The following is a 13923-nucleotide window of genomic DNA, read 5'->3' as shown; positions in this document are numbered from 1 at the left end:
AAGAAAAGGCTTAAGATGCACTTGTTCCAGGAGTACAATGGTACTTAGGAATGATTTGCTGGACCTGATGTTAGTTTCCTCCAGGAACACAATGACCCTTATTGAAGGACTTGTTGCTCTTGTTGGTTAGTTGTAACTGATTTAACTTCTTGTACTCGCTGTGAATTATATTATTGTTGCTTGTTTTTTCTGCAGGTACACTCCTGCACTTTTTGAGGTTAATGTATTTTAATTGTAACTTGTTTAACTACATGCTCTTATGGTTCTTCCCATTGGCACTTATTTGCTTCTCACAATGTATTCTTCATGTTTTGGCTACCCACAATGTTTTTGGGCTATCTCGTTGTTATGATCAGTGACCTATGCACTTTTGTAAAGCTCTCTCTTGGAAGTCGCTGTGGATAAAAGCGTCTGCTAAATGAATGTATGTAAATGATTCAACACAGCTATTTATTACTTACTTATCCCCCATTTCAGAGATAACAATGTATTTCAAAGTACCTACTGTACAGGACCTGACTCTGATGAGTATGCACCTGTGTATGGGCTGATAAATATGCAAATAGGAGGAAAATCAACTCAGTCTAGTTTATGTTAGGAAAAGGGAGAACGTCTGGGTGTGGCTCACCTGCTGGCACCCTCCTGATGGATCCATGGATTTACCTGAAAGCACTTAGCCCCGAGGCATGGACAGAGACGAAAGCAGCGCTGCCTGAAACAGAAAAGCCATGCCAGAACGACAAGAAACCTCACTGGTAAGTAAAATGATTTGTTAACTTAATTAATGGATGTGGCTCACAGAACATGGTAGCCAATGGATCACATTACTGCAATTACACATTTTTCATAGAATAGCCTATGTACTTAAAGATAAACCCTTCCAACATCCCACCATGGTGCGGATGTAGTTTGTGTTTGTTACTAAAATCAAAATGTGTATTTGTGTCAAAAAAGGATATAGATTTAAAGTTGTATGTCCAAATAATAGACAATAGTGGTTTGGGAAATGCATAGGACTATTATGGTTTATAAATAATTAAACAGAATGAACATCCTAAAAATGCTTTGACACTTAAGAAACATACATACAGTAAGATGCTTGGCCAGAATAATGCAGACATTACCACAGGCAATTGTAAAGTCATATATCTTCATTAATTTGTGTTAAGAGTTTTGTATGATTGTCAACAGTTATTTAGTGTTGAAATATTTACTCTTGGTTTGTCATCACGCGAGGACCCACTTGATCCATCTGACATGTACTATATAGATAGACAAGAGCCTGCATGCCCGTACGAAGAATAGAAACCCAGACACAAAACATGAAGAGACCCCCCCTTTCCACTTGTCATTCCTAATTCTTTTGGTGCACACAAGCCACTCCTGGTCACACCAAGGCTTACACGTTCATGACATTCAAAACATTGCTGTCATATCTAATAACACAAGTGCATAGAAATCCACATGCGCAGGCACACACACACACCAGTCGTACTGACAAACCACATCTCTGTGTAATCCTGTATTTAAATGCTTATATTTGCAAGCCTTTTGCACACATGCCCTGTAGTCAAATGAAGCACTCCCTAATTCAAAGGACACTTTTACATCAATATTAAAGATTTCATAATGAGTCACACAGCAACATAAATCTAAAATAAATCTATACAACTTTAACCTGTGAATATTATGTACCATACAACAAATATTCTGCACTGTGAAGTAATAAGACCTGTTTTCTTTGTCAAATTATGATCTTGTCCTATCATATTTTAAAGGGTGTCTCCACACAGGCAAATGACCACTGCTGAGCAAATTTAAGGTTGACTCATGCAAATTGTCAACTGCTGTCAATAATGAAAACAATTATTTTGAGTGATTACATTTGAGCTACTGAGCAGTCATGATACTCCAGAGAGTTGTCACATTCAGACACATTTTCTAGAAACCATAGGTGGTTGAATGGATACTTAACTCTACACTTTAAAGTGTATTTTATTCAACCAGTCCATTATTTGGCAGTTGTTTCTTTCCCAAAAAGTACAAACAATTAAGACATTTAATTGTCTTCACTACCAATAGTGTGTGATGGGTGAATCATGATACACCTACATTGTCACTTTCATTTTCATGATGATGACCCTAAACAGGAACAATTGAGAATCCATTGCTATTCATATGACCATTTAAATATATCGAGAATGTCGATTTTACATTACTTCATGCTCACGACAACCCATCATGCGATTTACAAGGGATTGTTAGACAACAGTACACTTTTATTCATGGTTTTCATGATTTTTATCTTTAGGATGGCTGTGGTTCAATGTGAGCTAAGGGTCAGAGTGGAGACTTTTTGCATTTGAAGCAAAACATGAAAATGCTTTACATATACCAAACCCCTACAGGCCTCACACCTGCCGGTGAAGCCAGTGATGATTGCTCTAACAGTAACTGAACACAACGTGTTTTGCCAACAGGGGGTGCATCAGCCGAGGCGATGCCCACGATGTGGAGATATTCTGGAAATGGAACATAGGTGATTATAGTGTGTGTGTGTGTGTGTTTCTTTGTGTGTGGTTACTGTATGTGAGTGGGTGAACAGTACAATAGTTTCCCAAAATGTTTCCAAATCTGTCTCACAAACAGAATCACTTGTATTTGGTATTTTCCATCCTTCCACATCAAAACTGAAAATCTTCTAATGCTAAACACACACACAGACAAGACATCACCGGACTAGACTGAGGTGCTGAGCATTGTATATTGGTTTCCTTGTCAAAACCAGATTTCAGGTGTTTACTAAATGTTTTATATATGAATTTGGTCAGCAGTTAAGAGTCAACTCCACATATTATGAATGTTTGCAATGCAACCATTAGGCTTAATGCCTAAATATCCGTATATTACCACATTGTTGATTTAGTGACTAATGTAGTCTGACAAGTATTACCTCCTGATATGACAAAGGATGGTGTTTACTGATGCTCATCATGTGGTTATTGATGTGCACAATACCCAAGTCTTTTGTGGAGGCAAACCTGAGAGAAGCTATTTTCCTAGAAGTTGGCTTTTCATTTTGGTGTCTATTGTTCCCTTAAGCATGTGCATATTTCTTTGAAGGTAATACAAAAGATAAAAAGGTCAAGGTTTGCATTCAGAGTTATCACGTGCAGATGCTTCATGAAATCGGGAGGTGCTCCTGAACATGTTTTTTTAGACGTTGTAGTATTGTTCCACGTGCAGTGTTAACCATGGTTTAAAAAATTCAATGAAGCAAATTATTGTTTTATGGGCCAATATAAATCAAATTTGGAATAATTCACTAACTCCTCCATGTACCGTATTCAGAGGGCAATTGTTCTCATTGGTTAAACAGTTTGAGGAAGTCAAAACTAACCTAAAGATGACCTTAGGCCCCAATGTAAATGACCACATAGCTTGTATTTAACATTGATGTCTTGCTAAAGGTATTTATATTGAATGTTTGTACTGTACTTACAGTGTTCTTTTAGGCTGCCGTTGCTGTTCTCCACTGGACGAGGTTCTAGAGAGTGTGGGCCGAGGCCATGGTGTCCAGGCTGAAAAGAAGGCCCACTGGGCGGCTGGCCGAGTGGGGGACATAGACTTCACTGGTCCAAGCAGGACAAGAGCGAAGGTAAAACAAACCCAGATGGGAGTAGATGTCACACCTGCAGTGCAATGTACCACTGCCTGTGAAAATATCTTTGTTGAGTTTTTTTCCTCTTACGCAATAACAAGTTAACCAAAAATGTACTATGGCATCAAATGGCAACCAGACCCTCTATGTCCTAGTACAGTATGTTAGCAATTTGTCTATGAACGACAGACTAGTTGGAGAAAAATGCACTCAAATAATACAAACAACATATCGATGTTTCGTATTTATGCTCTTTTATCCTCCAGTTTGTAAGGGTTCACAGCTCCACAGACCCTGTGCTTATTTATCAAATGCTAACGGAGCAGTGGGGCCTGTCACCTCCACACCTGGTGGTGGCGCTAGTGGGAGGAGATGAATTGGCTCAGATGAAACCATGGCTCAGGGACACTGTGAGGAAAGGGTTGGTGAAGGCTGCACAGAGCACAGGTGTGCCACAAGCATTCATTAATTATCACACACACAAGTACCCACAGACACACAGTCACTCAGTTTTTAGGACACTCTCAACAAACAGCATCAAGGAAAGGACATCCAGCATAATTCACTGAATTACTTATTTTACAGGAGCATGGATCCTGACCAATGGCCTTCGATTTGGTATCACCAAGCAGCTGGGCCAGGCAGTCCGGGACCACTCTCTGGCCAGCACCTCTTCCAAAGTCAGAGTGGTGGCCATTGGCATTGCCCCCTGGAACATGATCCATAATCGGGAAGCACTGCTCACCTCCAAGGTCACAACAGGGATACAGTGCAGTAAATAAAGAATATGACTTGTTTAGTCCATTTGTTAAAACATTCTGTTGTAAGGACAAATATTCATATGTATGAATTTGTGTACTGTTTTTCAGAAAGCATACATGATCTAGAATATACTTAATTAATAAGATTTTTTTTAACATTATTAGAATCGAGGCCAAAAATGTGTGTGTTTGCCCATAAAGTAACTCATACCTGTATGTGTGTGTGTGTGATTAGCGGGATGAACCTGCCGTATACGTGCCACAGGATTTGCCTCATGGGACGGTCTATTCACTGGACTGTAACCATTCACACTTTGTCCTGGTAGAGGAAGACCCCAATAGACCAGGGTCCACCAGTGAGATGAGGGTCAAACTCCTCAAACACATCTCCCTGCAACGCACTGGCTATGGCGGTAAGTTGTTAATGGTCAACTTAAACTGTTAACATTCATTTCATAGTAAATTCCTACATTGGTATTCTAAAATGGTTATTATGTAAACGTGAGATTGACAGAATCCTTGTAATATATATTGTAATCTTTGTGAGTAGTAGATTAACATATTGATTCTCACAGGTGCGGGAAGTTTTGAGATCCCAGTGCTATGTTTGCTAGTGCACGGAGAACCTAAGATCTTGCAGGTACCAAACATACCAGCATGCACTCTTTAAATTCACGCAAAGTGTGTGATTTCAGTTTTTGATCATTACTAATTCTGACATTCAAAGGAATAGTTTAGTCAATATATTACTATATGTAAATGTATACACACTTGGTCTAAAAATGTGGGAGGCAACAGTATTTGTTTAATCAAAATGTCTCTGCTGGCTAATTTAGCCACAAAGACAAATGCAGTAGTAATGTGATAATACCTGTTAAACCAACTCATTTTCCACAGAGGATGTATAAAGGAATTGGAAATGCAACACCCTGGCTGATACTGGCTGGGTCGGGGGGTGTGGCAGACATCTTGGTCACTTTGATGAACAGGGGCAGTTGGGATACTGACACTGTCCAGGAACTACTGCTGGACACATTTCCCCATGTACACCACAGCACTGATATCCCCAACTGGGCCAAACTGGTGAGGAACTGAGAGACTGTTCAACAGCTTGAGTTTACAAGTTTTTGTATTTTTTTGTATGTATACCTTGTTGAAGTACAGTACAGTGCTGATAGTAGATGTTCTTAATACCTGAATATAAAGGAAAATTTAAGATGCTTGGTATTGGTTTTTACTCTAGATTCAGAAGATAATGGACAATGGCCATCTTCTTACCGTCCATGACCCTGAACAGGAGAGTTCTGAGCTGGATACGGTCATCCTCAAAGCTCTGGTCAAAGGTATGAGCAACTATTTTTTCGTTAATGTGTATCGGGTCTGTGAGTATCTATACGAGTTCTATAGGTAATTCAATTTCTCATTCTGCAGTTTGGGAGTTGTTAATTTAGTGATCTGAAATGGTATTAATCGTAATCATAAAATACTTTGGGATTTCTTTACTCCAGCCTGTAAAAGTCAAAGTCAAGAAGCCCAAGATTTCTTGGATGAGCTGAAGTTGGCGGTAGCCTGGAACAGGGCAGACATTGCCAAGAGTGAAATCTTCAATGGTGACGTTGAGTGGAGGGTGAGAAAAAATAAATAAAATAAAGGCTTCTGGTATAAATGTGGATCATTCTTTTTTTGGAACATAGCCACCAACTTAACTCTATTATAGCAGGAATACATTAATCCAGGAGTCGTTGAAGAGCCAGTTCCACTAATCACCAGAATAATGTTGATGAATGATCTCTGTAGGCATGTGACCTGGAGGAAGTGATGATGGATGCACTGATCAATGACAAACCAGACTTTGTGCGCCTCTTCGTGGATAACGGGGTGAACCTGGCGGAATTCCTGACCTATGGGCGTCTGCAGGAGCTCTACTGTTCTGTGTCAGAGAAGAGCCTCCTTCATGACCTACTTCTCAAGAAGAACCAGGAGAAGCAGCTTCTGGTGGGCTCGAACAGGCCCCCTGGGCTCCCTGGGCATCACCAAGCAGAGCAGGGGGACCGACGTGCACGCTTCACCCTGCAAGAGGTGTCCAAAGTGTTGAAGGATTTCCTGCATGACTCCTCCAAAGGTTTCTACCAGAAGTTGCCTACGGTGAGTCAAATGTATGCCTGAGGCTATGGAAACAAATCACGGAAATAATAGCACTAAATTGAAATGCTTAAGACTTTTACTGTCTTAGAAATTGAAAATGGAACTTCATTGGGGACACGCTGATTGTGTGTCTGTGTGTGTGTTTGTGTGAACCATCTAGGAGAGAGTCAGCAAAGGCAGACTCTTTCACACCCAGAAGAATCCTGCAGAGTTGGAAGAACGATGTGAGCACCCTTGGAGAGACCTTTTTCTTTGGGCTGTTCTCCAGAATCGACAACAGATGGCCAATTACTTCTGGGCTATGGTCTGTCATTTTACTCATGTCCATTCACAGAGCAAACTATCTGACCACAAAGTATATTATTCAAATTTAGGTCAAGTATGCACTGTCTAGTTTATGAAGTGGGTGTTAGTGGCAGTTGATAAGCAAACACACAGGGAGATAAGTATGAGTGGGAGTATGTATAAATATATATGTTGTCACTACACAAAGATAGTGTAGTAGTTCTAAAATAAAAAAGCGAAACATGAACAAACGCTTTAACATGCACACGTTTGCCATTTCACTCAAATACACATTCACACACACACATAAATATGATCTCGTTCTTTTTGTGAGGCAGGGCCCTGAAGCTGTGGCTGCTGCACTGGCAGGCTGTAAGATCCTGAAGGAGCTGGCTCGCCTAGAGTCAGAAGCCGAATCTGCTCGCAGCATGAAGGAGGCCAAGTATGAGCAGTTTGCCCTCGGTGAGAACAACACAAGTAGAAGTCTGCACCCAGCCCAGACAGTCTAAACATTATTCAAATATGATCATGATTTGCAGGGTGAAACCTAAAGTGTTTGGTCTGAAATATTGGTGCTGTGCTGTTGCAGATCTGTTTGGAGAGTGTTACTCTAACAGTGAGGACCGTGCCTATGCACTGCTAGTTAGGAGAACTCGCTGCTGGAGCAAAACCACAGTTCTCAACTTGGCTACCGAAGCGGATGCCAAAAGCTTCTTTGCACATGATGGGGTACAGGTGAGATATATGACAGAACCTGACAGACTATTACAAAGGACATGTGCATGAGATACTCTGAACATACACACCCATCATAACAAGCCCTATATCAATGCACACAAAAAGCCAAGAGGTTACTGCTTTCTTTGGTGGGCAAACTGGTTGATACCAATTAGATTTGTTTGACAAATGTGGACAATTTTATGTGGCACAATTATGTGGCACAGTAACTTAACTGCAAATGCCTATTTTAGAAGATAGATAGAACATTCAACCTAATTACCTTGAGCAAAGTAGATTTGGACTTATCTCAATGAATAGTCAAAGCCAGACAACAGAAATGGCCACGTGTCTGTGTGTGACTTCGTGTGTGTGTGTGTGTGTGTGTGTGTGTGTGTGTGTGTGTGTGTGTGTGTGTGTGTGTGTGTGTGTGTCAAAGCAGGGCAATTAAGTGTGTGTAGTTTGTAGTGCCCTCTGTTGGTCAAGTTAATTTCCATTCCTTTCAAACATTCTCTATTGGATCCTGACATCATTTTTGCGCTAATAAAATGTTGAACCGAAACTGACACTGTTGTTACTTTAGGCAATGCTCACTAAGATGTGGTGGGGAGCAATGACCACAGACACAGCCATATCTAAACTGGTAGTTTCCTTCTTTTGCCCTCCTCTCATTTGGACAAACCTTATCAAATTCAGGTGAGTTAAAACCTATATGCTAGCTGGGACAGCATGTCCTGCTGTATTTGTCTAAGTATGCCTCATTTAGTTTTGAGAAAACGTTATGCACTTGGACATTACTATATCATGTAATGTTATCATGTACTATATCCTATCCTATATCATTACTATATGTTAATGTTGTGAGTTGTGTGTGTTTATGCATGGGGTCATGCTTTTTCTTTTCCGGTGTTTTAGTGATGAGGACACGGATAGTCCCAGTGGGGGAGAACAGTTGGTAGAACTGGATAGTTTAGACACAGAGAAGGCTCTACAACTAACAGATGAAGACCCTTTGTGAGTCCAATCATTAGTTTCTGACTCCATTTTCATGGTTTGAGCATTAAAATGAACATTGTGTTTGTGGATGTTATTTATTTTCTTTTGAAGAACCGTCAGATTTTTTTTGTTGCTATTCCTATATTTCGTAAACCAAGGCATATAGTGTTTCATTAGATTTATTTGATGTAACAAATGGTTGTAATGTTTTCATACAGGGACTCTAGGGCACCCCCAGGTGCTACAGCAACCCAGAGCAATGCCGCAACATGGTGGCGTTTTCTACTGCGCCGCTGGAGACGTTTTTGGAGTGCCCCCGTCACTGTATTTCTGGGCAACGTCATCATGTATTTCGCCTTTCTTTTCCTCTTTACCTATGTTCTTCTTTTGGACTTTCGCCCGCCCCCCCCCAAAGGCCCTGGAGCCCCGGAGATCATGCTCTATTTCTGGGTCTTCACACTGGTGCTGGAAGAGTTGAGACAGGTACCCAGTGATTCTTTACAGGGAAATACTTTTACATTACATTACATTTTATTTCTCGATGCCTTGGAGGAAAGTCGACAGCCTTCCCTCCCAGCCTTATGTTATCAGACATATCTTGTCTTATTACCTAATTAAATCAGAAATGTGTACTTTTACATTACGTGTTTTAAGTTGACCTTTTACTGATGCAGAGCTTCTTTACGGATGAGGACACAAATATCTTGAAGAAGTTCAAACTATACGTGGAGGACAACTGGAACAAGTGTGACATGGTGGCCATCTTGCTTTTTGTCATAGGAGTATCCTGCAGGTCACCTACATGCTTCCTATTTCCTTCAAATTTCACCTGTTCCAACTAACTACCATTTGTATCCTGTTATTGTCTTAGCACTTAACACTTATAGTACAAGTTAATTATCAAAAGCTAAGATAAATCTACTGCAATATACAAATATAAACACTATTACATGAAACTACAGTGGTACATGAAATAATCACCATAAAATACATTTTACATGTCTGAATTAGCACTGATTTTGACTGAATTTCATTGGGAACTAAAGTGTGGTAAAATTGTTGTTACCAATGTTCTCTCAGGATGGCTGATAGCACATATGAGGCTGGAAGAACAGTTCTGGCACTGGACTTCATGGTGTTCACACTTAGGCTGATCCACATTTTTGCCATCCATAAGCAACTGGGACCAAAGATTATCATTGTGGAGCGAATGGTGAACCTCACTTACATTCTATTGGTCTTACAATGTACTTATTTGCGCAGAAAAAGGCAATAAACTAATATTTTGTTTTCTCCATCCACAGATAAAGGATGTGTTCTTTTTCCTCTTCTTCCTGAGTGTTTGGCTCATAGCATATGGTGTGGCCACCCAAGCCTTGCTCCACCCCAATGACCCACGTCTGGATTGGGTGTTCCGCAGAGTTCTGTACCGTCCTTACTTACATATCTTTGGCCAGATCCCCTTGGAGGAGATAGATGGTAAGAAACTTTTGTATTGACAAATCCATGAATTGATGCATGTGATATATATTTGATTATGATACAAACAAGTATACTGCATATTATTTTTTTATCAGTAGCTGTAATATTTAGAAGGGTTGTGAGGGCTTAGTAAATAATTTGAACATTTTGTTACTATTTTTACTACACACCAGACACATTTTTCTTAAACTACTTTTCAGTGGGGGCAAATCATCACGTTGTTATTGTTGTTTAGTACAACTCCTTCTCCTTGAACCCCTCACTCTTTATTATTTTGGGTTCTCAGTTGCAAGAATGCCCGAGACCAACTGCACCACAGTGATCGAGGAGATCATCATGGGCACCCTGCCACCTTGTCCCAACATCTATGCCAACTGGTTGGTCATTCTACTGCTGGTGATCTTCCTCCTGGTCACCAATGTTCTCCTGCTCAACCTCCTTATTGCCATGTTCAGGTCAGTCGTTTTCTGGTCATGTCAGGGCAAGGATGGCTTCACTATGAAATTCCTTTAAAACAACATAAATGGCTTGCTTTGTCTAAATACAAGTATGTTTGTTTCATAACACATGTTTTACAATAATGTAAACAATAATGTCATCATAATTTATAGTTTCTTATTAACCTTTTCATGTTCCTGTTAAATTTGCCTGAAAACGCCTAAACAGCATACCCAAAGTAAATTGGAAGCTGTTCTTGAACCATTTGGAGTACATGCATGTAAATGATCTCTTTTGAAAGCTGACACTCTGAAGTTATGTCCCCTGTTGTCAGGACCCCTGTCAGTCCTTCTAGTGTTGAGTAATAGAAGCTTGAACACAAGGAAAGTGAAAATTTCTATTTCCGCCTAGATTTTGTTTTGAAAACAGAGGCCTGAAGAGGCCTAGAGGTGGTAGGTATTATCTGGAAGACTAAATTGGACCACAGGTTGAAGCCTTACCCAATTCAAATCAAAAGTCAAACATAATACCACAATATATTCATATTTGACACATGTTTTTATAAGAATACATCCAGGAATTTTCTAAAAGGGTCTTTTGGAGACTCCAAAATGACCCTTTGTAATCAAGGTCAAATAAAAAGGTATTATTTTTCATAATTGTTATCTCTAATGAAAGGTGGTACTTAGAACTATCATATATAATAGCTAAATCCCTAATTAGTAATTCTGAAACACAAAAACTGAAGCATGAACACATTGGAGTGCTTTATCTGATTCCAAGGATTGGCGCACAAAGAACACTGATTCTGTCAACCATATTGCGCAATCGACTTTTATTTTGAAGGCTCCACAGACGCATACAAATGAGGTATTGGCATTTTCAGCTAGCTGTCAGCTACAAGGCTAACGAGCTAATTTCAGAGCCAGTCGAAGCCAGTTCGAGAAATTTGTTTAGAACGAGTGTGGGGGGGGGGGGGGGGGGGCGGGGGGGGGGCAGGACGCACAGACCTAGTTGGCTTTAGAGGGCTGTCAACGGGGCATGGAAGCTCCTATTGGGTCGAACAAAAGGGGAGGGTTCAACGGACATTTTGATACCTTCATTTTGTAAATACTCCGTTGCTAACCGGAGAAAATAACACTTTTATGTGAACAAGTTGTTTCTTCCGTCGGCTAATTTGCATAATGAAACAAAGGATAATGGCTATTCATGAACGTAAAACATTGTATTTGGACGAATTACTTTACATGGTTAGATACTTTGAACCCTTGGGACTTACGCAGATCAAGTTTTGATGGCATGATTTGCACACCTGGACCTATTTGAACAACTTAGGGTGAGTACAACTTTTTTCTTTGGCATTGTTGAAGGAATGTTCACCGGAAAAAGACGTTGACTTTGCTTGCTATTGCGACTTGATCATGAATTGGTTTATTTCAATGGAAGCACAAGAATCGTAGCTTTCCAACGATGTATAACATGTGTAGCATCTAAAAAATATATTTGTTAGAATTTAGTGCGTCGTAACTGAGGGAGGGGGAGGCAGCATTTTTGTCTCGCGGGCGAAACAGGAGCGTAATCAATTTGTGAAATGAATAAGCATGGTATACTTACTAAATTCTGGTCCGACTGAAATCTTATCCTCCTTTGCCTGTAGCTACACCTTCCAAGTGGTTCAGGGTAACACAGACATCTTCTGGAAGTTCCAGAGGTACAATCTCATAGTGGAGTACCACAGCCGACCAGCCCTGGCACCACCCTTCATCATCATAAGCCACTGTTCCCAGCTTCTCCTTAGTCTTGTCAAAAGGCCTGAATCCAAGATAGAGCACCTAGGTATTACAGCTTTATGATACAATAATGTAGAATGTTTTGTCCATTAATATACATTTTTGTGATGTCACAGTGCTTAATACAAGTCAGACATACAATACATAAATAACTGGACATAGGACAATATCTAGCACAGCCATACAAAGCAATCACAGGTGTACAGACATACATCATTCTTATCTAATGTATGACCATACTTACAAACTGAATATTAGCAAATATGTATACCTTCAAATACTAGCTCTTTGTTTCAAATACATCTGACTATATTTTGTCTACCTGTTTATGCTCTTTGCCTGCATGTTGCATGTGTCTGTATGTGCCAGAGAGGGAGCTTCCTGTAGGGTTGGACCAGAGACTGATGACATGGGAAACTGTGCAGAAGGAAAACTACCTGGCTAAACTTGAGCGGCAGCACTTGGAGAGCAGTGAAGAAAGACTCAGGAGCACCTCTTTAAAGTAACAAGCATTTTAATTTAAACAATCCCGTTCATTATATTCTCACCCATTTACTGTCATTTTAATTCAACAGCTCAGTGTATGTACTTGGATATTAAAAAATGTTTTGTGATGTAAAGGGTTCAGAGCTTGTTGAGAAACATTGGGGGGTTCAAGGAACAGGAGAAAAGATTGTCATCCATGGAGGCTCAGGTAATTTAACAGTTAAAAAGATTTTTCATTCACTCTCACCTTTATTCGGCAGGTTGATGTACTGCAATTGCAAAAGTAGTCTACATCTTACTCATAATATGATAGCACACTGTAAACATATCTCTGTGAAATGGACACAACAATGACTATTAGCACAAGGTCTACTGTATTCCTCTTACCTTTCCTACCTCAGGTGAAGTACTGTGGGGAGGTGCTGTCCTGGATGGCTGAATGTTTTACTCTGAGTACACTCAAGTGTGAGCGGGAGGCTCCCAGAGCTCCATGTAAGTAAAAGTAATTCCTATAAAAGTTGGTGCAAAGATCAAATGATTCAAATTATAGTTGTAAAATGTAGTATTGTAGAATATACTATGTTTTAAAATGATTCAAGACCTCAATGAATGTGTCTGTTTCTCAGAACTGGGATTGTAATGATGGTAGCAGTATATGATACGGTATTTGTTTCCTAATAACAATACTATTTTATTTATTACAATCATGTCCAATGTTAGTCTCTTTAACAGGTGTTCAAGCCAGCAACTTTTCCGAGTGCCCTCAAAGCACACCAGACAAGGAAGCCAAATCAGAGAGGAGAGAACCCAAACCTGGCACCCCAGGATATGGAGCCACCAAAAGGTTCCCTTATATTGATGAGTAAAACAAACAGCAACTACAGTGTAGTTTTCTGAGATATATGAAAGTGACATTACTAACTGATTACTATAAAGAAATATTATGAAAACTGTCATTATGAATAGCACAATACAAGCACAATAAGATATGTACAATATAGTACAGTTTGGGATTTCTTCACTTCATTATGCTTTTGGGCCAAACAAGTGTCAAAATGTAAAAAATGTGTCAAAATGCAAATGTATGTACGAATAAAGTTACTGGTATCATAATGTACTGTATTGATAATTCTGTACATGTTACAATATGTAGATAAGGGAT

General features: G+C 39.8%; 1 protein-coding gene across 2 annotated transcripts; it reads left to right on the top strand.

Annotated features, from left to right (window-relative positions):
• Positions 1-672: 672 nt before the first annotated feature.
• trpm5 (transient receptor potential cation channel, subfamily M, member 5) lies at positions 673-13903 on the top strand. Of its 2 annotated transcripts, none has more exons than XM_062470565.1 (26): positions 673-755; positions 2481-2539; positions 3505-3658; positions 3928-4108; positions 4247-4413; positions 4658-4835; positions 4998-5062; positions 5320-5505; positions 5666-5765; positions 5931-6049; positions 6220-6567; positions 6728-6871; positions 7191-7314; positions 7442-7587; positions 8153-8265; positions 8485-8583; positions 8784-9048; positions 9240-9358; positions 9646-9778; positions 9870-10044; positions 10334-10502; positions 12143-12321; positions 12645-12777; positions 12897-12969; positions 13163-13253; positions 13494-13903. In XM_062470565.1, exons 1-26 carry the CDS (start codon positions 729-731, stop codon positions 13625-13627), a joined length of 3681 nt encoding a protein of 1226 aa, XP_062326549.1. In that variant the 5' UTR covers positions 673-728; the 3' UTR covers positions 13628-13903. The 2 variants fall into 2 exon arrangements, with proteins under 2 accessions (XP_062326549.1, XP_062326548.1); XM_062470564.1 differs by having other exon boundaries at positions 13482-13903.
• The last annotated feature ends 20 nt before the right edge of the window (positions 13904-13923 follow it).

The sequence above is a fragment of the Osmerus eperlanus genome, chromosome 10 (genome assembly GCF_963692335.1).
Source record: "Osmerus eperlanus chromosome 10, fOsmEpe2.1, whole genome shotgun sequence".
Classification (NCBI taxonomy): Eukaryota; Metazoa; Chordata; class Actinopteri; order Osmeriformes; family Osmeridae; genus Osmerus; species Osmerus eperlanus.
Note: the sequence above shows the minus strand (reverse complement) of the source record. Positions and strands in the feature narration are given on the sequence as shown.